The 27,801-nt window shown below is 54.4% G+C and overlaps 2 protein-coding genes across 3 annotated transcripts; one reads left to right on the top strand and one right to left on the bottom strand.

Annotated features, from left to right (window-relative positions):
* Positions 1-134: 134 nt before the first annotated feature.
* Positions 135-11,668, bottom strand: CHMP1A (charged multivesicular body protein 1A). Its single transcript, XM_003917331.3, has 7 exons — positions 11,472-11,668; positions 8,057-8,076; positions 6,260-6,337; positions 3,861-4,007; positions 2,840-2,968; positions 2,168-2,355; positions 135-1,717 (listed from the first exon to the last, which is right to left on the bottom strand). The coding sequence occupies exons 1-7, from the start codon at positions 11,476-11,478 to the stop codon at positions 1,696-1,698; spliced, it is 591 nt and encodes a 196-aa protein (XP_003917380.1). The 5' UTR covers positions 11,479-11,668; the 3' UTR covers positions 135-1,695.
* A 26-nt stretch (positions 11,669-11,694) lies between these two features.
* Positions 11,695-22,274, top strand: SPATA33 (spermatogenesis associated 33). 2 transcript variants are annotated; one of them, XM_009197078.3, is made up of 3 exons: positions 11,695-11,755; positions 12,139-12,312; positions 21,601-22,274. In XM_009197078.3, exons 2-3 carry the CDS (start codon positions 12,195-12,197, stop codon positions 21,810-21,812), a joined length of 330 nt encoding a protein of 109 aa, XP_009195342.1. In that variant the 5' UTR covers positions 11,695-11,755; positions 12,139-12,194; the 3' UTR covers positions 21,813-22,274. The 2 variants fall into 2 exon arrangements, with proteins under 2 accessions (XP_009195342.1, XP_003917381.1); XM_003917332.4 differs by having other exon boundaries at positions 11,698-11,837.
* The last annotated feature ends 5,527 nt before the right edge of the window (positions 22,275-27,801 follow it).

Below are 27,801 nucleotides of genomic sequence, written 5' to 3'. Positions count from 1 at the left end.
GGACAGGGTCTGAGAATGAGCACTGCCATCTGCCCAGCCCCCCGCAGTGAACACTCCAGGTGCCCGTCCTCAGTTGTGGGGAGATGGCCACATCCAGAGGCTCACCCAAGGCTCCAAAGCAAAGCTTGAGAAAGTTTCCAGGGATCCATTTGTTTATTTACAACAGCATTCTAGGAAAAAGATGAACAGGCCCCTCTCCCCAGTGCCCAAGAGGACAGGACTGAGGCAGCCCCCACCCGGCCATGGCTCTGCAGAGCTCTGCGCCCTCCCCAAGGCTGTTACCCACGACGGACAGGACGTTCTCTCAACGCCAGGGTTGATTTTGGGGAGGCTGGAGGGAACCACATCCAGGACCTACCAACACCAGCCCCTCCCTGGGGCTCCCAAGTTCTGAAAAAAAAAACACCAAACGCAGTGAGCCAAAGTTGGGGTCTCCACGTTCCTGCACGTAACAGCCACGACACCGCTGCGGCCTCCGCGTGGGCTGTGAGGGATGGGCGGGACTGAGGGGGCGGGGACCCACACTCCCCACCAGCCGCCCACCACCTGCCTTTTCTACTTTGGCAAAAAAACAAAAAATCCTGGAAGCCTCAAGACAATGACGTAAACTCTAGGAAATGGAAAAGACAGCAGGTCCAAAGTCCCTCAGCCTCCCAGCAAGTCCGTCCCAAGAGCTGCTGGCAGCTCTCCAGGGCCACACTGGCAGGTTGTCCTCAAAGGAGCCCCAACCCCAGCCCAGCTAAAGACAGCTCTCCTGAGCGCCCTTCACCAGCTGCTGTGGCTTCCACGCTGGGCAGGCACCCCGTCGTTCAGACGGCAGAGGCGACACAGGCAGCATCGTCCGAAGCGAGGCCCCAGGGACAGGTCCTCTGGGAGACCCAGGCTGCCCAATGGGAGGAGCCGCAGACACATCCTCTCAGACTGCGCCAGCCCGCGGAGGGGCTCTGCCGAGGAGACAGACAGCACAGCCCACGTGGCCAAAGGCACCTCCAGAGGCAGCAGCTGAGTGAGGATGAAGACGGCAGGGTGGGCACACTTGGATGTGGATCTGGGTGACAGTTCTGTCCCCATGGACTGGGCAGCTTTAGGAACTGAGGGAGCGCAGGAGGCCAGGGGGCTCAGCCAGCTGGTAGGGGCAGCCGAGACCCCACTCCTGGAATCATGGAGGAGGAGGGTGTCATTGTAAATGCCACCAGGATGGCGCGGGGCGGCACCTGACATCCCCCAGCACACACAGGCCTGTGGTACCTCCTTGGGCTATGTCTGTGCACATGGTGGGACCTCCTGCCCGCTGAGGGGGTGTGGAGAGGCCTCAGGGAGTTGCTTGGCAACAGGGTAGCCCTGACCCCCTCTGGCTGATGAGGAAGCAGCATGTCTGCTGCCCCAGAGTCTGAAGGCCCCCACAGTGCTGGGTAAAAGTCCACAGGGCCCCTCCTGGCCTCCTCGCTGTGGGCCCAGAGTCACAGAAATCACCCCCACAAATTTGCAGAAACTCAACACCAGGACGCAGACCCACCGCCCAACCTAAAGGAACAGGAACACCCTGAGGCCACGCAGGCCTGGCAGGCGAGACACACAGAGTGGCTGCCGGTCACAGCTCCGCAGGGCCAGCACAAAGGCAAGACGCGGTGGGGAGAGGACAGGAACCTTCCAGCACACCACGGGGCAGAGGTGGTGCACTGCGGCGGGGCGCGGCTAGTTCCTCAAGGCGGCCAACCTGGAAACCAACACGACTCGGGTCAGGGCGGGGAAAGGGGTCTCTGACCAGCACGTGCTCCCGGTGAAGGTGTCTGCTCCGTGTGGTGTGCAACGACCCTTTTCCTCCTCAGTGTGCTGAGAGAACGAGTGACAGGCCTTGGAAACAGACATGCCCATCCCACTTTTACCTGATCCGTTAGGAAGGGCGCAGTATTCTAAAGTGCACTGCAGACGTGCGTAAACGCCACGCCCGACACACACTGAAGCCTCCAAGCCAGCTGGAGCAAGACGGGGCAGCAGCGGGCGGCTTGGCTCGGGGGCAGCTGCGGCCGGGGCCTCTGAGTTGAGATCAGGGCTCCCTGGTCGGAGCCTTAGCCCAAGCTCTCCTCCAGCCTCTAACCCCCAATGCCCTCTCCCTTCCCACAGGACCAGAGTACAGGGCACACAGCGTTTTGGGGACTGACCCTACCTCCGTGACAGCTGGTCCTCCTGGCTGCGCACAGAGCTCTCGCCCACGGCAGAGGCGCCCTCGGGCAGCTGGCTGAGCTGGTCCAGCACCTCCAGGCCATTCTCCTCAGCGATCTGCATGATGAGGCTGTCCACCTGCTCCTGCGGTGTGGTCAGCGTGGTGGCCGAGCTCATGGAGTCCTCCATCACCTGGGGGCAGGGGCACGCTCTGGACAACAGGTGGGGCTCAGGCCCACGAGGCCCCACTCAGCTTCACAAGGGTCCGACCACACTTTTCGTTCCCTCACACAGCCAGCCACCTTCTTGCCCTGTTCTCTCAGTGACTCTCTCTGCCTCACCTTCCACCAGGAGCCTTTCCTGCCCCCACACCCAGCCCCACCCTCTGACTGCGCCATGCCTGCTGCCTTGGCTGGACATCTTTCTACACCTCTGCATGCTTCTTTGCTGTCTGAGCCTCCCCACAAGGAGCCAGGTGCCTGCAGGAGGCCACTGCCACCCTGCCCACCCTACCTGTCAGGGTCCTGGCAGGGACCCAGCACAGAGGATGCTTGGTGACGTCAGGGAGCAACCACAGGTATGCAAAGACAGCATGTCAGCCTGTGGGCCACCCCCCACGAGCTGCCCACACACCCTCCATGTCCCCAGGCCACAGCCCAAGGGCAGGGGCACATACCGACGTGTGGACGTCCAGGTTCTGCACCTGCTGCTCGAACCTGTCCATCACTGAGGAGACCTTCTGTAGGTCCATGGTGCTCAGGGCCTTGTCCAGAGCTTTGGTCACCTGGGCCATGTTCTTGGTCACCTGAGACAGGAGAGGGTGCAGGAGGGAACGGGATGAAAGGCAAGCGGAGCTCACGAACCAGGGATGGGTCCCCTGGGCTCTGACAGGAGAGCTGCAGCACCCCAGCCCTGACCCACAAAACCCCAGCTCTGGGCTGAGCCATCATCTGGGTCCTGTGGAAAGACCAACTCCACGGAAAAGGCTGTGGAGACCCAGGGCGGGGTCCCTGGAGAAAAGGCTAACGACGTGGGGTTTCCAGGACCCCTGTGCCCTCCTGGCCACCTGCACTGTGGGAAGGAAATGCCTGCGACAGCAAAGGCTCTGCTGTGACGTTCCCTGACCCAGCAGATGAGCCTGGCCATGCAGGCTCCATCTCTTGTGGCAGCTGCCAAGACCGAGGCCTGGCCGGGCACAGTGACAGTGAGTGGTTCACGCCTACAATTCCAGCACTCTGGGAGGCTGAGGTGGGAGGATTGCTCGAGGCCAGGAGTTTGAGACCAGCGTGGCCAACACAGACACCCTGTCTCTACATAAAAATGAAAAAAATCAGCCGGGCGTGGGGCTGACATCATGGTCTCAGCTACCTGGGAGGCTGAGGCAGGAGGATCGCTTGAGCCCAGGAGGTTGAGACTGCAGTGAGCTGAGACTGAACCACTGCACTCCAGCCTGGGTGACAGAGCAAGAGAGTCTCTAAAAAAAAATATTAAAAAAAAAAAAAGCCCAGGTCCTATCAAGAGGCCCTTCCTGAGGCATCAGTGCAAGTGACGGTGCAGCCTCACCTGTGTCCCCGCCAGCACTGCCCATGCTGACCCAGCTTCCCTCAACTCTGAGCTGCCCCAGATCCAGACCGCAGAGCCCATGTTTGCCTCAGTTGGCAGACGCCACCCACCTGGCACCAGGGCCCAGCACTCACCCCCTTCATGGTCACGGCCGTCTGCACCTTGGAGGCCACTGCGTCTACGCGGGACGCCATCCGAAGCCAGTTCACACCTTCGTTCTTCTTGCGGATGGCGTTCTCGGCATACACACGGGCACACTCTACATTTTTCTGCTGAAGGGCCTGAAACACGGGGAAAAGCGGCTGGAAGAACTTGGTGGTGTGTGTGCCCCCTGCAGAAGAGCCCAGTGGGTTTTTTTTTTGAGACGGAGTCTCGGTCTGTCGCCCAGGCTGGAGTGCAGTGGCGCGATTGCAAGCTCCGCCTCCCGGGTTCACGCCATTCTCCTGCCTCAGCCTCCCGCGTAGCTGGGACTACAGGCGCCCGCCACCACACCTGGATAATTTTTTGTATTTTTAGTAGAGACGGGGTTTCACCGTGTTAGCCAGGATGGTCTCGATCTCCTGACCTCGTGATCCGCCCGCCTCGGCCTCCCAAAGTGCTGGGATTACAGGTGTGAGCCACCGCGCCCGGCCGCAGGAGCCCAGTGCTGACTGCTCCTGGACGCCACTGGCTAGGGTGGGCGGGCCTCTCCCCAGAGATGTTTGAGCTAAAAATGCAAACACTCAGGCCCCAGCCCAGCCCCACAAGCAGGCTTCTGCTCCCTGCTGCACCCCTCCAGCATTCCACCGGGCACAGGACACAGCGGGCGACACCCAGAGCCTGTGGCAGGCAGTTCTCCGAGCTCCTTTCTCCCTGGGAGCCTGGTTGTGGGTGAAGAATTATCGAAGTCCAATACCCTGGGACCTACTTCACCGATTACGCAGTCTTAAGAGCTGCACAAGATCCCATCTTCTCTTCTTTTTTCTTTTTGGAGGTGGAATCTCGCTCTGTGGCCCAGTATGGAGTGCAGCGGTGTGATCTCCGCTCACTGCAACCTCCACCTCCTGGGCTTAAGCAATTATCCCGCCTCAGTCTTCCGAGTAGCTGGGACTACAGGTGTGAATCACTGCGCCCGGCCTAGATCCCTCCTTTCCTTCTGCCCTGTCCATCATGGGGAGGGGGCCCCTCCTGGAGAGGCACCCCTGTGAGCCTCCCGCCCCCTCCCACCCCATGATGCCCCAGGCACCAGCTCTGTAAGGAGGAGGGAGAGAAAAATGATAGGATCCGCTGGGCCTGGTGGCTCAAGCCTATAATCCCAGCTACTCAGGAGGCTGAGGCAGGAGAATCATCTGAACCCAGGAGGCAGAGGTTGCCGTGAGCCGAGATGCACCTCTGCACTCCAGCTGGGTGACAGCGAGACTCCATCTCAAAAAAAACAAAAAAACAAAAAAACAAAAACAAACCAAAAGATAGGATCGTGGCAGGCAGCTAGCTAGAAGCCCTCTTCCTGTAGTTTATGGCAAAATCAAGTTCAGAATGTTGGAAATGGAAAGAAGGAAAAGAATGAAGGCAATGCACTCATCTCTATGCTCTGGACGCCCTCGGTGGGCTGGGAAGGTCTGGCAGGGGCTGTAGAGCAGGACAGAAGCCACTCCGGGCTCCACCACACACAGCACCTCCCTTCCTGTTTGTCTCATGTGGGAAGCAAATACTCTGAGGCTGAGAAATCATGGTGAGGATTAGGCTGGGCACAGTGGCTCATGCCTGTCATCCCAGCACTTTTGGAGGCCAAGGCGGGCAGGTCACTTGAGGCCAAGAGTTCAAGACTGGCCTGACCAACATGGCGAAACCCTGTCTCTACAAAAAAATTTAAAAATTAGCTGGGTGCGGGCCGGGCGCGGTGGCTCAAGCCTGTAATCCCAGCACTTTGGGAGGCCGAGACAGGCGGATCATGAGGTCAGGAGATCGAGACCATCCTGGCTAACACCGTGAAACCCCTGCCTCTACTAAAAAATACAAAAACTAGCCAAGCAGGTGGCGTGGCTTCAGTCCCAGCTACTTGGGAGGCTGAGGCAGGAGAATGGCGTGAGACCCGGGAGGCGAGGCTTGCAGTGAGCTGAGATCCGCCACTGCACTCCAGCCCGGGTTACCGAAGCAAGACCGCCTCCCAAAAAAAAAAAAAAAAAAAAAAAAAAAAAAAAAATTAGCTGGGTGCAAGCCTGTAATCACAGCTACTTGTGAGGGTAAGGCCCTAGAATCACTTGAACCCGGGAGGCGGAGGTTGCAGTGAGATGAGATCGCACCTCTGCACTCCAGCCTGGGCAACAGAGCGAGACTCTGTCTCAAAAAAACAAAACAAAACATATATATACACACACACAAACACACATACACACACATATATATATCTCAAGGTGAGGATTAAATTATGATGTAGAAAGTGCCCTGCCCCTCCCCAAAAGGCATCAAAACAAAACAGAACACAAAAATAAGGGCAGAAGAGGACAGAAGACAGACCAGGAGAGTCATGACCCCACGGCCCCCAGGGTCTCACCTTCTTCACTTTGGCCTGCTCTGCCTTGGAGTCCTTCTCCGCCTTCTTGGCCAGCTTCTCCAGCTGCTTCGCCGTGAACTGAGCAGAAGCCAGGACGTCCTGGGTCAGACACGTGGAGCCCATCCCCCAGGCCTTGCTCTCCACACCCCCACACCTGTGCCCACGCAGGTTCTAAGCACCCATCAGCCAGCCTGGGCCCAGCACACGGCAGGGAAGGCACGAAGCCTGCGGACGTGCATCCTGGGCGGCGAGAGAGAGCACCAGCTGGAGGAGGAAGCTGTCTGCTCTGCCTCAGGCGCTGTTTGGGTTTTCTCCAGTGTCTCTTCTCCGTCAACACCCTCACCCAAGGCCTCCTCCAGAGCGAAGGGTCCAAAACCTCTCGCTCTGGTCTCAACCCCTGCTTAGAGATGGATTTCAACGTAAAAGAAAGACTCAAGAAAACTCATTTCAGGCTACCCCCAAGTCGTAAGACGGAATTCCAGGTAAAAACACACCTGAAAATGATATCCTGAGAGAATGCTGTGGATGCAACAGGTTGCTGGGCAGCACACACAGCTGCTGGGGGCCTAACTGCTCTGCCAGCACCACAAGGAAACAGGGCCTCTGGCGACCCATCTGGAACCACAGACGCCACAGGGTTCAGGACACAAGCAGGCCTCAGCGGGTCCCCTCTGCGCCCAGCAGCATCTGACAGACCCACCATGATGGCAGAAGATCCCAGGAGCTCAGAGCCAGCGACAAGGATGAAGCCGGCCACGGAGGAGCAGCCAGGAGCACGTCCCAGGGAAATGCACAGAAACCTGCCCTGGATTACTGGAAGCTGCAACCACCACCCCACATGGAAGGAATACTCAGAAAGCTCTCCTTCAAACGATCTCAAAGAATGAGTCCACACAGCGGAACACCAAGGCCTAATATCCAAGTTGTCTTTCTTAAGATAACACTCCGGGCCGGGCGTGGTGGCTCACGCCTGCAATCCCAGCACTTTAGGAGGCTGAGGTGGGCAGATCACGAGGTCAAGAGATGGAGACCATCCCGGCCAACATGGTGAAACCCTGTCCCTATTAAAAATGTAGGCCGGGCGCGGTGGCTCAAGCCTGTAATCCCAGCACTTTGGGAGGCCGAGACGGGCGGATCACAATGTCAGGAGATCGAGACCATCCTGGCTGACACGGTGAAACCCCGTCTCTACTAAGAAATACAAAAAAATAGCCGGGCGAGGTGGCGGGGGCCTGTAGTCCCAGCTACTCGGGAGGCTGAGGCAGGAGAATGGCGTAAACCCGGGAGGCGGAGCTTGCAGTGAGCTGAGATCCGGCCACTGCACTCCAGCCTGGGCTACGGGGCGGACCCCCAACCCAAAAAACAAAAAAAAAAAAAAAAGTAAAAAAAATTAGCCAGGCGTGGTGGTGGCGCCTGTAGTCCCAGCTACTCAGGAGGCTGAGGCAGAAGAATCACTTGAACCCGGGAGGCAGAGGTTACAGTGAGTCGAGATCGCACCATTGCACTCCAGCCTGGGCGACAGAGCGAGATGCCATCTCAAAAAAAAAAAAAGGTAACACTCCGTCTTTCATACATGACCCTAAGGATCTGCCTCCACTTAGCCTGATAAGAAAAGAGCTAATATGTCACCAAGCTGGCTCAATAATCCCCTCCTTGGTCAGCAGTCTGAGCCCTGTGTGGTGGTCACTCAACTATTACATCATCTGCCCAGCTGTTTCTGTGGCTCTGAGTGAGTGTGGCTTACACTATCTGTCCTCACCAGAACAGGGCTGGGGTGAACGGCCGTTCGGTACATACCTTCAACTGGAACAGGGTATCTGCAAAGAGAGAGGGAATGGTTTGAGGATTGGGAATGGGATGTTACACTTCTAGCAGGCGGGACTTACTAGGATCCTTCTAGACACCAGGAGCTAGAACACAGACACAGACCACACCTGCCTGGGGCCTTCGGGGAGCCCCCCAACAAGGGAGGCACAAGACAGATTCGTGTGCCAGCCCTGGCCCCTTGCTAGCCACAGGGCCCAGCAAATGCAGACGCTCCCTCCCCGTTGCCTTGTTAGGAACATGAGGACGGCACCAGTCAATCTTAGAGGGTTAGTGTGAGGATGGAAGAGGTCGTGGACGCAGCATCTTTTGGCCATGGTTAGAATCCAAAAGATGGTGGTTTATAATTAACGCAACTTTGCAAAAGCCCCTTGGGATTCTTTCCCAATTTAAAAGTTCACCTGTAATCCCAGCACTCTGGGGGTGCCAAGGCCAGTGGATCATTTGAAGCCAGGGGTTTGAGGCCAGCCTGGGCCAATTTAAAAGTTCAGTACTTGACAGTTCACTTTTTACAGACTCTTTCTCCCCAAAGGTAAATGGACAAAAATAGCAAGGTGGTAACTCTTAGGCATCAAAGAGCTGATTTCCACCGGGCAGTCGCTCACGCCTGTAATCACAGCACTTTGGGAGGTGGAGGCGGGCAGATCACTTGAGGTGAGAAGTTCGAGACCAGCCTGGGGAATGTAGTCAGACCTCATCTCTATTAGAAAAAAATATTTTTTTTTGGCCAAGTGCAGTGGCTCATGCCTGTAATCCCAGCACTTTGGGAGTCCGAGGCAGGTGGGTCACGAGGTCAGGAGACCGAGACCATCCTGGCTAACATGGTGAAACCCCATCTGTACTAAAAATACGAAAAATTAGCCGGGCATGGTGGCAGGTGCCTGTAGTCCCAGCTACTCGGGAGGCTGAGACAGGAGAATGGTGTGAACCCAGGAGTCGGAGCTTGCAGTGAGCTGAGATCCGGCCACTGCACTCCAGCCTGGGTAACAGAGCGAGACTCTGTCTGAAAAAAAAAAAAAAAGAGAGAAAAAAATATATTTTTTTAAAAAGTAGGACTGATCTGAATTCATTCAACTGCTAAATTTGGAGAGTGACCCCTGATTCATGAAAGGGCTTCACCACACCAGCCAGAATGAGGAAATGGAGCCTGTAAGAGAGTGAGGTTACGGAGTGTTCACAAATGCAAATCAAGGCTCTAAGACAAGACTCCTGGGGTTCCAGTGAGCTCGGGCATCGTTCAATCTATCGCCTGTCCGTGCAGGTGTGGTCAAGGCCAAGTTCAATCTGTCATCTATCAGTGCAGTGTGGTCAAGGCCAAGGTTATCTGTGACTGGAAAACAGCCAGCCTGACCCAGGTGACACAGTGCAGGCCACGCAGGCCTTCCCACCCAACTCACTGTGGGATGCCAGCCAAACCACCCCTCCTCACCCTAGCTTTCTTCTCCAGCCGTGTGCGGCAGCACAAAAACCCAGCTAAGGCAAAATCTGACTCTGTGGAAATCTGACATGGGCTTGAGAGAAGTCCCCTCAAAAGAGTGAGTGAGCTGTGGAGTGAAAAGTCACATTTTTTTTTTTTTTTTTGAGACTGATTCTTGCTCTGTCACCCAGGCTGGAGTGCAGTGGCGCAATCTCGGCTCACTGCAACCTCTGCCTCCCAGTTTCAAGTGATTCTCCTGCCTCAGCCTCCCAAGTAGTTGGAATTAAAGGTGCCTGCCACCGCGCCCAGCTAATTTTTGTATTTTTAGTAGAGAAGGGGTTTCACCATGTTGGCCAGGCTGGTCTCAAACTCCTGACCTCACGTGATCACCCACCTCGGCCTCCCAAAGAGCCGGGGCCCTGAGCCACCCCGCCTGGCCTCCCAGAGTGCCGGGGTTGCAGCCCTGAGCCACCCTACCCGGCCTGGCCAGCATTATTTTTTTGTGGTGGGAGGTAGATGCTATCTTTCATCTTCTCTGGAGGCAATCTGTAGAAAATCTGTACACATTTCCTTCATGATGACACGGTGGTACTATAGCTTCTCACACTTGAAAAAGTATTTTTTTTTTCTTACACAGAGTCTCACTCTGTCGCCCAGGCTGGAGTGCCTCGCGCGATCTCAGCTCACTGCAAGCTCCGCCTCCCTGTTTCACACCATTCTCTGGCCTCAGCCTCCCCAGTAGCTGGGACTACAGGCGCCCACCGCCACGCCCAGCTGTTTGTATTTTTAGTAGAGACGGGGTTTCACCATGTTAGCCAGGATGGTCTCGATCTCCTGACCTTGTGATCTGCCCACCTACGGCCTCCCAAAGTGCTGGGATTACAGGCTGCGCCGCTGCACTGGGTCCTGCAAAAAGTATTTTTAAAAGCATGCCCATCACACCAGCCCAACGTTTCAGCAAATGCAGGACTTCAATCTGCCAGATTCATCCTGTTCTTTAGTATCCCTGAGCACAGAGCCGGCCCCAGGTGGAGAAGGTCAGAACCAGGGTGTTCCATTGCCTGGAGCCCCTTGCCTTGGGCTGGCTCCTGCTCAGACCTCTGCCTCTCCATCTGGAGAATGGACCCAAAGAGCTGCTGTGACCAGGGCCTGGCACTTAGGGAACACTTTTGTCTGAGCTCTTCTCATTCGTCCTGATGCTGTTTGGAGGGAGGGGGTGCAACTGTCACTTTTTCTTGTGCCCTCTGACCCGATATTCCAGGGCCCGAAAGGCCGAACAGGCATCGCTCAGTCCCCTCTACCGAGCTGGCGGGGAAGGGCACCTGACGCTGAAGAGTGCCAGGGGCGGAGAAAAGGGTCCTGGGTCGGTGGTCAGGGGTCGAGGCTCAGGGCAAGGGATCCTGGGTCAGGGGTCTAGGTCTTGGGTCCATGGTTGGGGGTCGGATGTCGAGGCCCCGGGGAAGGTGTACCGGGTTGAGAGTTGGGGGTGGCGGCCTGGGGAAAGGGGTCCCGAATCGGGGGTCGAGGCCCGGGAGGAGGGGTCCCAGGTCGAGGGTCGAGGCCCGGGGTAAAGGATCCTGGGTTGGGGGTCGGGGGCTGGGGAAGGGTCCTGGTCGGCGGCCGGGAGTCGAGGCCCGGGAGAAGGGGTCCCGGGTGGGTGGTCGAGTCCCCAGGGGAGAGGTCCCGGGTCGGGGATCGAGGGTCGAGGCCTGGGAGAAGGGGTTCCGGGTCGGTGGTTGAGGCCCCGGGGAAGGGGTCTGGGTCGGGGATCGGGGGTTGAGGCCCGGGAGAAAGGGTTCCGGGTCGGTGGTCGAGGCCCTGGGGAAGGGGTCCCGGGTCTGGGATCGAGGGTCGAGGCCCGAGAGCTCTCCCGAGCCCCGCCCGCGGCCCCAGGTGGGCGGAGCCCACGCCAGTGGGAGAAGCGGCCCCGCCCCGCGCGCGAGTCCCCGGAGGACGGCCGCGACCTCTTACCGTCCATGGCCACAATGACAGGAGCAGCACTCGGAGAGAGAGAAGGGACGCCGACTCCGGGCGGCGTCAGGTCCCGGCGGCGATCGAACCGACCAAGCCGCGCCCGGCGGGGACTTCCGGGGTCACCGCCCCGCTTCCGGTCGCACGGGCTGCTCTCGCGAGAGAATGTGGCCGGTCCCGCGAGAGGGGCGGGGCGGGGCTGCGCGGCGCGCGGTCGCCATGGTGACGCGCGCCGCGGCCGCGAGGACCGCTTGTCGGTCGTTCAGGGCTGCGCGGCCGCGGAGGTGCGGGGACCCGGGCTTGCGCCGGCGGGGGCGGTGGGCTCACCTATGGGCCTTTCCAAAAGCAAACAGAAACCCAGCAAAGGTAAAGGGGGCGCAGGCGCTGGGCTCCCCGCGTCTCCGCCCCTCGGCGCGGGCCCAGGGCGGGGCTGGGCGGGGCGGCGCGAGCGCAGGCGCCGACCTCGGCCCGGGGCGAACCGTTCCTGCCGCCGAGTCCGCCACGGACGGCGCCTTAAGTGTCTTCCCGCCTGAGGCGGTTACGGAAACGGAGAGACTCGAGACTGAAGCCAGCTTATTCTAGACCCAAACAGGCGACTGAAGACGTTGGGACCCACTGCCCTGGATTCGGTAAGTCCCGGGTCTGACGGGTGATCCGTATGTTTCAGGTGAGGAGCAAAAGAAGGAACCCATCCATTCGGTTCCAAAATCTAAGGATAAGTTGATGGAGAAGCATTCGCAGGAAACCAGGCAGGCAGACAGGGAGTCGGAGAAGCCTGTGGACAGCCTCCACCTGGCGTCCGCGACAGCCAAGCACGTGTCGCCGGCAGCTTCGCAGGAAGGTAGGAGACGGCGGGAGGGAGCGAAGCGAGGTCAGCGGCTTGGAGGATCTGGGGCTGGGGTGAGGAGCCTACTTCGGAGACCTTACCGGATGGACACTAGTAGCAGGCACGCGCCCTAAAGTTGAAACTGGTTTGTTTTAGGAACTTTATGTAGGAGGTAAATATCCAGAATTCTTGGTTGAAAACATAAGTTTAATGAAAATGTAGGTCAGTTCCCGAGTGATAAGTGGGTACCAGGTGGTCGAGGGGCTGAAGCAGTGTGCGTGTGTCTCACCTGAGGTTCTCCTGGAGGGCTGGGTATGTTGGTGCCACCGGGAATCCCTCAGCCTCCGCACACTAGAACAGAGCCTTGGGAGGCCGTCCCAGGCTGGAGTGTAGCTCTCCGAGGGCTGCTGGCGCAAGCACATTGTGGAGGGTGACTGAGGAGTAGAACCTGGGTGCGACAAAGGCGTCCTTTATAACAGCCTAGTGGCACCAGACCTTTGGGTGTGTGTGGGGAAGATGAGGCCCTAACAGTAGGAAGAAGCTAGAATACAAAGTTTTCCATCAGTTTTACCACATGGAGCTGGAAGTGTTAAATAGTTTAAACAACGGAGATGCTGCCTGGCGCAGTTAAACCTGTCGTCCCAGCTACTTGGCGGACTGAGGCAGGAGGATCTTTTGAGCCCAGAAGTTCAAGACCAGTTTGGGCAACATAGTGAGACCCGTCTCTACAAAAAACAAATATTTAAAAATAAAAAACGAGGGCGGTATGATGGGGTCTGTGCCTACCAACAGGGAAGCAAGTTCCCAGGGGAGGTGGCCCCATCAGAGACCCATTGCTGTTGGCCCAGTGGGAGCCAGCGAGGCCTTGCAGTACGAATTTCAGAAGGGTCAAGCAGGCAGAACCCGCAGAGCCTGTCATCTGAGGAGACTGGGGGCCTGTGCGAGGAGGAAGTGTTTCAGTTTCATCACAAGAATGAACCACTCGGCTGGGCACGGTGGCTCACGCCTGTAACCCCAGCACTTTGGGAGACCAAGGTGAGTGGATCACTTAAGGTCAGGAGTTCAAGACCAGCCTGGCCAACATGGTGAAACCCCATCTCTACTAAAAATACAAAAATTAGTTGGACATGGTGGCATCTGCCTGTAATCCCAGCTACTCAGGAGGCTGAGGCGGAGAATTGCTTGAACCGGGACCTGGGAGGCGGAGGTAGCAGTGAGCGGGATCGCGCCACTGTACTCCAGCCTAGGCTATAGAGTGAGACTGTTCCAAAAAAAAAAAAAAAGGCTGGGCGTGGTGGCTCAAGCCTGTAATCCCAGCACTTTGGGAGGCCGAGACGGGCGGATCACGAGGTCAGGAGATCGAGACCATCCTGGCTAACACAGTGAAACCCCGTCTCTACTACAAAATGCAAAAAACTAGCCGGGCGAGGTGGCGGGCGCCTGTAGTCCCAGCTACTCGGGAGGCTGAGGCAGGAGAATGGCGTAAACCCGCGAGGCGGAGCTTGCAGTGAGCTGAGATCCGGCCACTGCACTCCAGCCGGGCGACAGAGCCAGACTCCGTCCCCCCCCGCCGCAAAAAAAAAAAAAAAAAAAAAAAAAATGAACCACTCGGGTCAGACAAGAAAGAGTGTCGGGAATGACTGGCCTGCTAGGCAGAGGAGCTGGGTCTGGACTGGTTCAGATAGGCTTGTGGGATCAAGAGCTGGAAGTAGGAGGCTCTGGGCCTTGGACTTGGAAAAAAGGCCTGGATTTGAATTCCTAGCTTTGGAACCCCTCACTAGAGGGTGGACGTCTGCAGGAATAGCATCACCTTAGGGTGGCAGTTTGGAAAATGCTACCTGTCTGTCAGGGTGCTTTTAGCTGAAAGTTACAGAAAAGCTAAGTAAACACAGTTTTAACGCAGGGATTTAATGTCTCACAAATAAAGGGTCAGAGGCAGGGCTTCCAGGTTGGCTTGTTAGCACAGCCGTGACATCAAGGGCTTTGCATGTCTCTTCGTGACCACTCTCAGTGTCCACAGCCCCCAGTGAGTGTACAGCCCCCACACGCAGGCAGGACTGCGTCTACTTCAAAGGCGTTGCTCCTTGCTTTATATTAGCAAGAAAACCTTTCCCAGGAAGGCTTCGCCTGCCCAGCCTCTCTAGGACACACTCAACAGTGCAGATTCCGCAGGGGCTGGAGGGAGCTGTGAAGCACAGCAGTGGGCAGGACCTCTACCAGCAACGGAAGTGGGGGAAGGAGGACCGCCTGTTGGAAAGGCCCCAGCAGTGTCTGTCACACCAGAGGTGTGGGAGGAAGGTGGACATGAAGGGAAAACAACAGAGTGAGGACAGAGTTTCAGGAGAGAAGATGAAGTGTGCACACTCTCCGTGTGGTGACGGGCTGCGCGACGGTGAGGAGCAGGCTGCTGACTCCTTTGTCACACCGTGAAGGATCCTGAAGGTGGGACGCTAAGTGAGAAAAGCCAGAGGAAAGACCACTCATACTGCAATTCCCTTTACATGAAATGTCCAGAAAAGACGAACACATTGCAGAGAGAAGCAGATGAGTGGTTGCTGGGCAGGAATGGGAGTCGACCACAGCTGAACACAAGGGGTCTTTGGAGGGTCACGGAAGTGGTTTAACCTGAATCTGAGCCTGGGAAGCAGTGCAGTTAGCAGTCCTGGTCCCTAAGGCCGTCCTGGGGACTTTGGAGGGTGACGGAAGTGGTTTAACCTGAATCTGAACCTGGGAAGCAGTGCAGTTAGCAGTCCTGGTCCCTAAGCCCTTCCTACAGGAGCCAGACTTCTGAGTGAACAAGCCGTCAGTGATTCCAGGCTCTGGCTGGATCCTGGAGTCGTCTCAGCTTGGGGCGTGCACCTCAGGGGGAGCCAGCATCCGTGTCCAGCCCCAAGAGCCGCCCTGGACGTCTCAGTGAGTCTTTAGATGCCTGCAGCTGCCTGGGCAACCACAGGTGATACCTGTCCTGCCAAACCTGTCCTGAACCCATAAAATCCAGAGAAAAGCAAGTAGTTGTTTTAAGCTGCTGAGGCTTGGGGCAAATTACTATGGAGCAGTAGTGACCAGAACAGAAGGGCCATGATGGGGAGACAGTTTGGCCATGAGTTAATCACTATGGCAGCTGTTGGGATATTGATATGGCTTGGCTGTGTCCTCACCCAAATCTCATGTTGAATTCCCACATGTGGGAAGAACTGGGTGGGAAGTGATTGAATCATGGGGGCAGGTCTTTCCCATGCTGTTTTTGTGATAGTGAATGAGTCTCACGAGATTCGATGGTTTTGAAAATGGGAGTTTCCTGCATAAGCACTCTCTTCCCGCTGCCATCCGTGTAAGACGTGACTTGCTCCTTCTCCCCTTCCGCTGTGATTGTGAGGCCTCCCCAGCCATGTGGAACTATAAGTCCATTAAACCTTTTTCCTGAATAAATTATTCAGTCTCTGGTATGTCTTTATTAGCAGCATGAAAACAGACCAATACAGATATATTATACTGTTATCATAACCACTGCTGTATATGCTTAAATTTTTGCATTACAAAATTCACAAACATACAAACAGATCTAACACATCACAGATTTACAGTCAGCTTATTCCACAGTGTTGGAAATTCTACCACAAATAAAGAACTTGGGAAAAAAGGAAGGAAATGTTAGAAGGAAACCTGAGAGACCTAGAACCTGGGCTCAGTCACTCCTGAGACAGTCAGATTGGGTATTTGGGGATGAGTCAGTGTTAATTTTCTTAGATGTGGCAGTGCTATTGTAGTTATGCTAAAACACAATCCGTATCTGATAAAGAGGTATACTGCAACATTTATGGGTAAAATCATGTCTGAAATTACTTAAAGATACTCAGGATGCTGGGCGCGGTGGCTCATGCTGTAATCCTAGCACTGTGGGAGGCCAAGGCGGGCGGATCACTTGAGGTCAGGAGTTCGCAACCAGCCTGGCCAACATGGCAAAACCCCGTCTCTACAAAAAATACAAAAAAATTAGTTGGACGTGGTGGTGTGCACATGTAATTCTAGCTAGTTTGGAGGCTGAGACAGGAGAATCGCTTGAACCCAGGAGGCAGAGGTTGCAGTGAGCCAAGATCATCCCTGGGCGATGGAGCGAGACTCCATCTCAAAAAAAAAAGATAGGAAAAAAATGAAGAAAGAACAAGACAACAAAATACTGATTGAGGCTGAGCGCTGCTTAGGTGCAATAGAAAATATTCTATTTTCTTGTGTGTTTGAACGCTTTCTTTTTTCTTTTTTTTTTTGAGATGGAGTTTTACTCTTGTTGCCCAGGCTGGAGTGCAGTCGTGCGATCTCAGCTCTTAGCTCACTGTAGCCTCTGCCTCCCAAATTCAAGAGATTCTCCTGCCTCAGCCTCCCAAGTAACTGGGATTACAGGTGCCCGCCACCATCCCCAGCTAAATTTTTTTGTATTTTTAGTAGAGATGGGGTTTCGCCACACTGGCCAGGCTGGCCTTGAACTCTTGGCTTCAGCTGATCCACCTGCCTCAGCCTCCCAAAGTGCTGGGATCACAGGCGTGGGCCACCACGCCCGGCTGGTTTAAACACTTTTGTAACTTTGTTTGTTTTGAGACTTCTACCTCCCCGGTTCAAGCAATTCTTCTGCCTCAGCTTAAGGCAACCGCCACCATGGCTGGCTAATTTTTGTATTTTTAGTAGAGATGGGGTTTCACCATATTGGACAGGCTGATCTCAAACTCCTGACCTTGTTATCCGCCCGCCTCGGCCTCCCAAAGTGCCAGTATTACAGTTTGAGCCACCGCGCCTGGCCTGTAACATTTTTATGAAGGTAGAGTATGCTTGATTGCAAGAAAATTTTGAATAAGAAGAGAAATGGAACACTTCTATGAGCTATTAAAAAATATCATGCTGAGTGAAAAAAGCCAATCGCAGAAGGTCACATGCTGTATGATTCCATTTCTTCTTTTTTTGAGACGGAGCCTCGCTCTGTCGCCCAGGCTGGAGTGAGTGGCGCCATCTCGGCTCACTGCAAGCTCCACCTCCCGGGTTCGCGCCATTCTCCTGCCTCAGCCTCCTGAGTAGCTGGGACTACAGGTGCCTGCCATCACACCTGGCTTATTTTTTGTTGTATTTTTAGTAGAGACGGGGTTTCACCGTGTTAGCCAGGATGGTCTTGATCTCCTGACCTCGTGATCCTCCTGCCTCGGCCTCTCAAAAGTCCTGGGATTACAGGCGTGAACCACCGCGCCCGGCCCAAAACAAAAATTTTAAATGAGGTGGGAGGATCACTTGAGTCTGGGTGGTTGGGGCTTTGTTGAGTCTTGGTCGTGCCACCACCTGCTGCTGTCACGGGAGCCTTAGGGTGTCACTTTGCTAGCCAGAAACCTCTGTGACCGCAGCACTTCTGCCTGGGTTTTGCTCACACCTGCTGGGCTTGTACTGTCCACTCAGCCAGCAGACTGCACTCGGCTCACACTCCTAGTCCAGATCCCACACCTGCAAATGGCGAGCCAGGTAGGCAACAGTGAGTGGTGTGTGGGAGAGCAAGTGTGGGGTCCGGCCGCTGCGCACGGCCAGGCTTTAGGCCATCCCTGGCTTGAAGGTGGGGCTTCACTGGGGCCCTGCTCCTTTCTGCCCAAGAGCCTTTCTGCCTCCCGCTGCCATTAATCATGTTGTCCATGGTGTCCAGGCTGTTTGTGCTGAGGGATGCCTGCAGGCTCAGGCTGAACTGCCCTCAGGTCCCCGTCACCTTTCTCCTCATGCTCGTCAGGACCTGAAGTCTGGAGGGGGATCGAGACGGCGGGGGCTGGCTTGTCAGCATTGCCTTGAGTGCATGTACACCTGGCCAGGTCATGGCAGTGCCTGGGCTTGGCCTCAACTTTGCTCTGAAATTGGAGTGGGCAGTGGGAATTGGAGCGGGCAGTGGGAGTCGGAGCGGGCGGTGGGAGTCGGAGCGGGCGGTGGGAGTGGGAGCGGGCGGTGGGAGTGGGAGCGGGCGGTGGGAGTCGGAGCGGGTGGTGGGAATTGGAGTGGGCGGTGGGAGTGGGGAGAGGCCAGACAGTGGGAGCAGGCACTGCTGAGCCTGCAGGGGTTGGGGGTGCTTCCTCGGCCCTGAGAGCACAGGGATGCCCAGGGCCATGGCTGTGGCTGGGTTGGGCCCCTGCCGCATCAACTCAGGAGAGGGGAGGCTCCTGCCTGTTCCTGTCTCCCGTGGGATCTGTGGAGCACGCAACCCTGGCCACGCCTTGTCTGCTGCAGCTGGTGCCTTTGCAGTGGCTGCTCCAGGTGGGCTGTGCCTGCCCTCACTGCCTGGGTCACCGGAGTGAGACCCTGACCCCCCCCCCCCCCAAAAAAAAAAGAGAAAAAGTGGAAAATAGGCAAATGTTTTTATAAGTTTGGAATAGGGAACACCTTTCTAAGTTCATAGTCTCTTTGTGGAAATGTAAGTTGACGTAGTCTCTATAGAAAAGTTTGACAGTATTTACCAAAATTTGAAGTGAATTATACCCATTTACCCAGAAGTTCTAGTAATTTACCAATAGATAAACCCTCCAAAGAGTGTGAACACATAAATGCAAGAATGTTCACTGTAGCACTGTCTGAAAAAGATAAAAATTGGGAATAGGCTGGACGCAGTGGCTCACACCTATCATCTCAGCACTTTGGAAACTGAGGCAGGAGGCTCCCTTAAGTCCAAAAGTTTGAGACCAGCCTGGGCAACACAAGGTGACCTCATCTCTACTGAAAAGAAAAAAAAAGTGAGCCAGGTATGGTGGTGTGGGAATAATATGGTCCCACAGGTGAGATCTGTGGTCCCAGCTACTCAGGAGGCTGAGGTAGGAGGATCACTTGGGCCTGGGAGGTCAAGACTGTAGTTTGCTGTGATCACATCTACGAATAGCCACTGCACTCCTTCCTGGGCTACAGAGTGAGACCCTGTCTGTAAAAATGGAAGAAAAGGGCTGGCACAGTGGTTCATGGCTGCTGTAATCCCAGCGCCTTGGGAGGGTGAGGTGGGAGAATAACTGGAGCCTGAGAGTTTGGGACCAGCCTGGGCAACATGGCAAAACCCTGAGTGTACAAAAAATTTTTAAATTAGCTGGGTGTGGTGGTGCATGCTGGTGGTCCCAGCTACTCGGAAGGCTGGAGTGGGAGGATCATTTGAGCCCAGGAAGTTGAGGCTTCAGTGAGCCATGATCATGCCACTGCATTTCAGCCTGGGCCACAGACTAAGATCCTGTCTCAAAAAAAGAAAAAGGGACATTTCTCAGTGCTTAATACAGCTGTGGGGCATTCGGCAGCTGACACAGATGAGGCTCTGTAACACAGCACCGCAGGCAAAGGGAGAGGCCGAGGCCTGAATACCCCATCAGACGAGCCTTGGGCAGGTGACTTGGCCTCTCCACCTTCCCCATCTGGTTAGCCTTGGGCAGGCGAGTTGGCCTCTGTGGCTCCCCAGTCTGACGAGCCTTGGGCAGGTGGCTTGGCTTGTCTGTGCCTCAGTTTTGTCTGTGAAATGTGGGTTGTCAGAGACTATAGCAGAAGCTGCCGTGTGTCATTTTTCACTGTTCTAGGGCTCAGAACAGGTACACGATAAAAGCCAGCACTGTCGGCCGGACGTGGTGGCTCACACCTGTAATCTCAGCACTTTGGGAGGCCGAGGCGGTGGATCACCTGAGGTCGGGAGTTTGAGACCAGCCTGGCCAACGTGGAGAAACCCCATCTCTACTAATAATACAAAAATTACCTGGACGTGGTGGCGGGAGCCTGTAGTCCCAGCTGCTCGGGAGGCTGCGGCAGGAGAATCACTTGAACCCGGGAGGCAGAGGTTGCAGTGAGCCGAGATCACACCACTGCACTCCAGCCTGGGTGACAGAGCGAGACTCCGTCTCAAAAACTAATAATAATAAAATAATAAACCGGCACTGCCATTGCCAGCTGTCCATCTACCTCGCATCCAGGTTCGTGAGCTGTCAAGTGTCCCCACAAAGCTGTAGAACAACATACCCATTGTAGTTATGTTTCTGTGAAAAGGTGACTGTGAGTCTTCTTTTTTTTTTTTTTTTTTTTTATACGGAGGCTCTCAGTTTTTCCCACGTTGGCGCGCAGTGGCACCCACGCGGGACGCTTGCAACTCCCCCTCCCGGGTTCATGCCATTCTCCCGCCTCAGCCTCCGAGTAGCTGGGACTACAGGCGCCCGCCACCACGCCCGGCTAGTTTTTTGTATTTTTAGTAGAGACAGGGTTTCACCATGTTAGCCAGGATGGTCTCGATCTCCTGACCTCGTGATCCACCCGCCTCGGCCTCCCAAAGTGCTGGGATTACAGGCTTGAGCCACCGCACCCGGCCGACTGTGAGTCTTCTAACCCTGTACCACACACGTGTGTGCAGAGAGAGCGAGCTCCGTCCTGCCCTCCCAGAAGTCCATAGCATGACAGTCCAGGAAGGGGGCGGGTGGCCGGCCATTAGAGCAGCCGGCAAAGGAGCACTTCTGCTTCGTACTTGGCAATGCTCGGCAGGCTCAGCAGTTTCACAGGTGTCAGGCGTTCCTTGTAACCTTAACAAGTTTAAGAAAATGTGAGAGGCCAGGCGCGGTGGCTCAAGCCTGTAATCCCAGCACTTTGGGAGGCTGAGATGGGCAGATCACGAGGTCAGGAGATCGAGACCATCCTGGCTGACACGGTGAAACCCCGTCTCTACTAAAAAATACAAAAAACTAGCCGGGCGAGGTGGCGGGCGCCTGTAGTCTCAGCTACTCGGGAGGCTGAGGTAGGAGAATGGTGTGAACCTGGGAGGCGGAGCTTGCAGTGAGCTGAGATCCGGTCACCGCACTCCAGCCTGGGCGACAGAGCCAGACTCCGTCTCAAAAAAAAAAAAGCAAAAAAAAGAAAATGTGAGCAACATCAGAAATGTCCATTTCTAGAACATTCTAATGAATAAAGTTCTGGACAGAGGGCTTTACCAGAATTAGAAAGCTTTGAAGTGGAAATGATGTCTCTGAACCTTGAGCTCTGAGGCGGCCCCTGCCGGGACGTGTGCCCTCTCTCCTGGTGCCGGTTGCCCTGACGCCACCCTGCCGCGGACGGTGGAAGTGTTTCTCCCGTTTTCTTCCCTGAAAAAGGGTGTCCAGCATCAGCAACCCTCATGGCTGAGTTGCAAATCCATGAAGCCCTGGAATGTTCATGGACAGTTTTGATCACTTTTGGACTCACCCATTTCTTCTGCTAACCATACATCTAATTCCTTTCCTCTGACCAATGGCAGGAGGTGGAAGGAGCTTTCCACACATCTGCTAAATGCCTGGATGTTTTTTCCTCTAGAGAAACCTGATGTAAAGCAAAAGTCCAGCAGGAAGAAAGTGGTCGTTCCACAGATCATCATCACGCGAGCGTCAAACGAGACGCTCACCAGCGGCAGTTCCAGCGGGAGTGACCAGCAGAGAACCATTCGGGAGCAGGAGGACTGGGGCCCCTACCGGCGGCACAGGAACCCCAGCACCGCAGATGCCTACAGTTCACGTCTCAAAGAATAAACAAGCACCCTTGCATGGCACTCGTTACTCCCTGCAATAGGCGTCTCAGGAAGGGCCGTCCCACCCTGTGAGAAACCAAGGCCCCTTCTCCAGTGATCTCGGGGAGGGTGCACCAGGCCCGCCCCACCCTGTGAGAAACTAAGGCCCCTTCTCCAGCGATCTCGGGGAGGGTGCACCAGGCCCGCCCCACCCTGTGAGAAACCAAGGCCCCTTCTCCAGTGATCTCGGGGAGGGTGGCACCAGGCCCGCCCCACCTGTGAGAAACCACAGCCCCCTTCTCCAGTGATCCCGGGGAGGGTGCACCAGGCCCGCCCCACCTTGGAGAAGCTGCGGCCCCTTCTCCAGTGCCGTTTGGTCCTGCCTTCCCCAAAGCTGCTTACAGCTCAGTCGAGGCAAGAGTGGCTGGCTCAGAGGGCAAGCTTTGTGGTGATAAATGAATAAATTAGTATGTTCATGTTGGAAGTGGCTGGCTGTGCAGAGTGATGAACAGCAGATGGCATCTTACATTCTGATTCACGGTGGACAGTTAAAACACTTGCCTTTGTTTCAGAAGGAGACGATGTGAATACTTGGAAGTTATAGTGAATAAGATGCCCCCAAACTTGAGGAAAAGGTCAGATTCTAAGAGCTAAACATTAAGATGTAATGTTCCAGAACAAAGAGGTACAAAGTCGACTAACGGGCCCCAGGGCTCCTTGCTTGACTGTAATCTGACTCAGCTTATTAAAAGGCCCTAAAGAAGAATGTGGAATGTGTGCTGGGGGCATGGGATAGCCATAGCACTGAGACTTTGGAAGTGGCCTTGCCAGCGCTGTCCTGTCTTTCTGCCCACAGATGAGGGCTCCTGAGTGTGGAAGGCCGTGGAAGGGACCTGAGTACAACGGCATGAGACAAGTTATCAGGTGGCTGCACCCTCTCCAGCAACCCTCAGCTCAGGCTAGACTTCCCCCTGTGTTGAGAAGGCTCTGCCCTGTCTGGAAGCCTGATGCGTTTAGTGACGGTGTGGTCACTTTATTAGTTTCCAGTCTGGCCAGCAAGCTTCCCATGCAATCTCCCATTGGCTTGTTTCAGTGGCCAGCGGAGAGTCCTGGACACAGACTTCTCAGGTGCCAGCGGGAGGGAGCCTGCTGCCTGCCACACACATACAATTTCTAATCCATACAGGCCTATATGGTATATACACACATACACAGAGCCTTAGGAATTGGGAAAGGCCAGTCAAAACCTGGGACGCTAATTTCACTCTGCCACAAGAAAAAAAATAAGCTGAAAGATGAGTCACGCAAGAAACTGCTTCCTTTTTGTGCCTAAGCAGAGAGCTACAAATAACAAGTTAAAGTCTCTCCACAGGTAGCTACTCTTTGTTCACCTTGTGTGAAGTGCCAATGTTTTTTTTAATACTTTAAGTTCTAGGGTACATGTGTATAACGTGCAGGTTTGTTACATATGTACACATGTGCCATGTTGGTGTGCTGCACCCATTAACTCATCATTTACATTAGGTGTTTCTCCTAATGCTATCCCTCCCCCCTCCCCATACCCCACAACAGGCCCTGGTGTGTGATGTTCCCCTTCCTGTGTCCAGGTGATCTCATTGTTCAATTCCCACCTATAAGGGAGAACATGCGGTGTTTGGTTTTCTGTCCTTGCGATAGTTTGCTGACAATGATGGTTTCCAGCTTCATCCATGTCCCTACAAAGAACACGAACTCATCCTTTTTTATGACTGCATAGTATTCTATGGTGTATATGTGCCACGTTTTTTTAATCCAGTCTATCATTGATGGGCATTTGGGTTGGTTCCAACATGGAGAAACCCCATCTCTACTAATAATACAAAAATTAGCCGGGCGTGGTGGTGGGAGCCTGTAATCCCAGCTGCTTGGGAGGCTGAGGCAGGAGAATCTCTTGAACCCGGGAGGTGGAGGTTGTAGTGAGCCAAGAACACAGCACCGCACTCCAGCCTGGGTGACAGAGCGATACTCCATCTCAAAAACTAATAGTAATAAACCAGCACTGCCATTGTGTAGTATACACACACAGACACAGTCTTTGCTATTGGGAATAGTGCTGCAATAAACATATGTGTGCATGTGTCTTTATAGCAGCATGATCTTATAATCCTTTGGGTATATACCCAGTAATGGGATGGCTGGGTCAAATGGTACATCTAGTTCTAGATCCTTGAGGAGTCGCCACACTGTCTTCCACAATGGTTGAACTAGTTTACAGTCCCACCAACAGTGTAAAAGTGTTCCTGTTTCTTCACATCCTCTCTAGCACCTGTTGTTTCCTGACTTTTTAGTGATCGCCATTCTAACTGGTGTGAGATGGTATCTCATTGTGGTTTTGATTTGCATTTCTCTGATGGCCAGTGATGACGAGCATTTTTTCATGTGTCTGTTGGCTGCATAAATGTCTTCTTTTGAGAAGTGTCTGTTCATATCCTTCACCCACTCCATCAAAAAGTGGGTGAAGTGCCAATTTACTGAGCATGAGGCAAATACATAATTGACTCCTTTTGTCCTGTGACACGTGGATTCAGGGAGGTACCATGCCCTCCCTCCTTCTCCTCCAGCCCCTTTAAACACTGAAGCCCTCAGCATCATCTTTGGAGGAAGGTACAGACTTGGCTGTCATGCACACATCCTTAACCTTGGCCAAATAAACCTCTAAGGTGACTGAGAGCTGTCTCAGATACTTGTTGGCTTAACAAGTTGGCGACCATGCAGGGACTCAGAGTGGAGGTGGCCCCGCCCTTTGACAGAGTTTCTGCTGGTGCTTAGGACCAGTTTGGGCTTTCTTCATTGCTCAGGACAATGGGACAATTGGCTGAGACTGGGGGCCCTGCCACCCTCCGGAGAATCTCTGATCTCCCGGAACTGGGTTGAGGTCTGAGGTTTATTCTGCGCACAACGCCTTTTCCTTTTCTGGTGTTTCACTTGCTTCCAACAAAGAAGGCGCGTTTCCTGCTTCCGTAATGATGGGGAGCAGGAGAGTTCCCTGGAGCTTCAGCTCGGAAACAACTCGAGTTTTTCCTGATTCCAGGACGGTAGAGAGCAGTCGAAAGCCTGGGCCCCGTTCCTAGGTAAGTAGCAGAATTGGGGTTCTGTCTTGGAAGTCCTCAATGACTAAAGCTAAGATGAACAACTGACTGGTCTTAATTTCTTACTATTAGTATGCTCAGTAAATGTATAAATTGTGGGATTGTTTGTTTTGCTTAACTGCTTTTTATTTGTTTCTGTGTGTGCTATTTTTGCTGTTTCAGTCTTTTTCCCATTGGATTTGATGAACTCTGTTAGGCTTGGTCAGATCTGAAGGAAACTTCCAAATTGTGGGAAACGAGGCCTCTGAATTAACTGAATTTCCACAGCTGGGAAAAAGGAAAAATAAAAAGCCAGAAAAAGGGAAAACGAGATTTTGAACACCTGATGGGCTTTATTTGCATAACAAGGCCACCTTTTCCCAGCCAAGCCCGAAGAGTAAGTGCCATCACCTCATGCTGCAGTTCAGTGGGTAGAGTCTGCCGTTTTTCCACCAGGACAGCCCAGGTTTGCTTCCTACACCGTTTCTGGTTTGAAATTTGTGTTACTTTTGAAATATCAGCAATTTGTCCCAGCTGAAATAAGGTAGTGAGATTTAAAGATTTAAAAGGAATTTTTTTTTTTATTGAGACGGAGTCTCACTCTGTTGCCCAGGCTGGAGTGCTGTGGCGTGATCTCAGCTCACTGCAACCTCTGCCGCCCAGGTTCACGCCATTCTCCTGCCTCAGCCTCCCAAGTAGTTGGGATTACAGGCACTAGCCACTGCACCTGGCTAATTTTTGTTTGTTTTTTTTTTTTTTGAGACGGAGTCTCGCTCTGTCACCCAGGCTGGAGTGCAGTGGCCGGATCTCAGCTCACTGCAAGCTCCGCCTCCCGGGTTCACGCCATTCTCCTGCCTCAGCCTCCCGAGTAGCTGGGACTACAGGCGCCTGCCACCTCGCCCGGCTAAGTTTTTGTATTTTTAGTAGAGACGGGGTTTCACTGTGTTAGCCAGAATGGTCTCGATCTCCTGACCTCGTGATCCGCCCGTCTCGGCCTCCCAAAGTGCTGGGATTACAGGCTTGAGCCACCGCGCCCGGCCTAATTTTTGTATTTTTAGTAGAGACGGGGCTTCACCATCTTGACCAGGCTGGTCATGAACTCCTAACCTTGTGATCCACCCTCCTTGGCCTCCCAAACTGCTGGGATTACAGGCATGAGCCACTGCGCCCAGCCAAGAGGATTTTTAAAAGGGTTTAATGGTCAAAAGTAAACTTAAAGCTAATATCCGACATATTAGCTTAATTAAGTCCGTATGCCACATACACATATACAGACCCCTGTGTAGAAGAGAAGGCACCAGACTCCTTTTTGGGGAGAAAGTTCTGTTTTTCTTACGGAACCCCAAGAGTGGAAACAGACACGTTCCTCTCAGATCTTAAATTGCTTTCTATTGTATTGTGTTACCTCATTTTTTTTTTTTTACTAAAATAGTTGACACAGGACTTTTTGGGGTGCTGCTTCTCCAACTGGAGGCCTGTGTGGCCAGTGGTGCTCCTACCTGGATCTCGCTGGGCTCCAGGCTTGCCACTGGAGGTACCCCGCCCACCTAGCCCGGCCGTGGGATCTGCGCTCAGCCCGTGACTGGACTGCGCTTGCCACAACCTGCTTCTGCCTTGGGCACTGTTGTCTGGAGAGGGGGAATGTGCAGGCACCCAAAACGTGGAGATGCTGGGAGCCACAGAGCCAAGGATGCCACAGCGTCATTGTTCCCACTGCATGCGGTCTGGTGAGTGGGGTGTGTTACAGTGTCACCCCCCCCTTTTTTTTTTTTTTTTTGAGACGGAGTCTTGCTCTGTCCCCCAGGCTGGAGTGCAGTGACCGGATCTCAGCTCACTGCAAGCTCCGCCTCCCGGGTTTACGCCATTCTCCTGCCTCAGCCTCCCGAGTAGCTGGGACTACAGGCGCCCACCACCACGCCCGGCTAATTTTTTGTATTTTTAGTAGAGATGGGGTTTCACCGTGTTAGCCAGGATGGTCTCGATCTCCTGACCTCGTGATCCGCCCGTCTCGGCCTCCCAAAGTGCTGTGATTACAGGCTTGAGCCACCGCGCCCGGCCTCCTTTTTTTTTTTTTGAGACAGAGTCTCACTCTGTCGCTAGGTCAGAGTGCAGTGGCACAGTCTCGGCTCACTGCATCCTCCACCTCCTGGGTTCAAGCGATTCTCCTACCTCAGCCTCCTGAGTAACTGGGACTACAGGTGCGTTGCCACCACGCCCAGCTAATTTTTTTTTGGACAGAGTTTCGCTCTTGTTGCCCAGGCTGGAGTGCAATGGCGTGATCTTGGCTCACCGCGACCTCTGCCTCCCAAGTTCAAGCAATTCTCCTGCCTCAGCTTCCCGAGTAGCTGGAATTACAGGCGTGCGCCACCACGCCTGGCCGATTTTTTGTATTTTTAGTAGAGACGGGGTTTTACCATGTTGGCCAGGATGGTCTTGATCTCTTGACCTCATGATCCGCCCACCTCAGCCTCCGAAAGTGCTGGGATTACAGGTGTGAGCCACCGCGCCCGGCCATCACCCTCCTTTTGTGTCTGTGATTCAGCAAGTCCCAAATTCTTCTCCCGTGTCCAAGAAAAATGAAGTCATGCAGACAACCGGAGGGTGAGCAGGACAGAGTTTTGTTGAGCAACAGAACAGTTCTCAGTGGAGAGGGGAACTGAAGTGGGCAGCCCCCTACTCAAAGTTGGGTAGGCCCCCACTGAAGTCCCCCACTGTGCACAGCTTATAATTTTATGTTTGACTTGGCTTTTTTTTTTTCTGAGAAGGAGTCTTGCTCTGTCACCCAGGCCACAATGTGGTGGTGCAATCTCGGCTCACTGCAACCTCCGCCTCCCGGGTTCAAGCGATTCTCCTGCCTCAGCCTCCTGAGTAGCTGGGATTACAGGTGCCCAGCACACCTGGCTA

Source organism: Papio anubis, chromosome 18 (assembly GCF_008728515.1).
Source record: "Papio anubis isolate 15944 chromosome 18, Panubis1.0, whole genome shotgun sequence".
NCBI lineage: Eukaryota > Metazoa > Chordata > Mammalia > Primates > Cercopithecidae > Papio > Papio anubis.
This window is presented reverse-complemented; position numbering and strand designations above follow the sequence as displayed.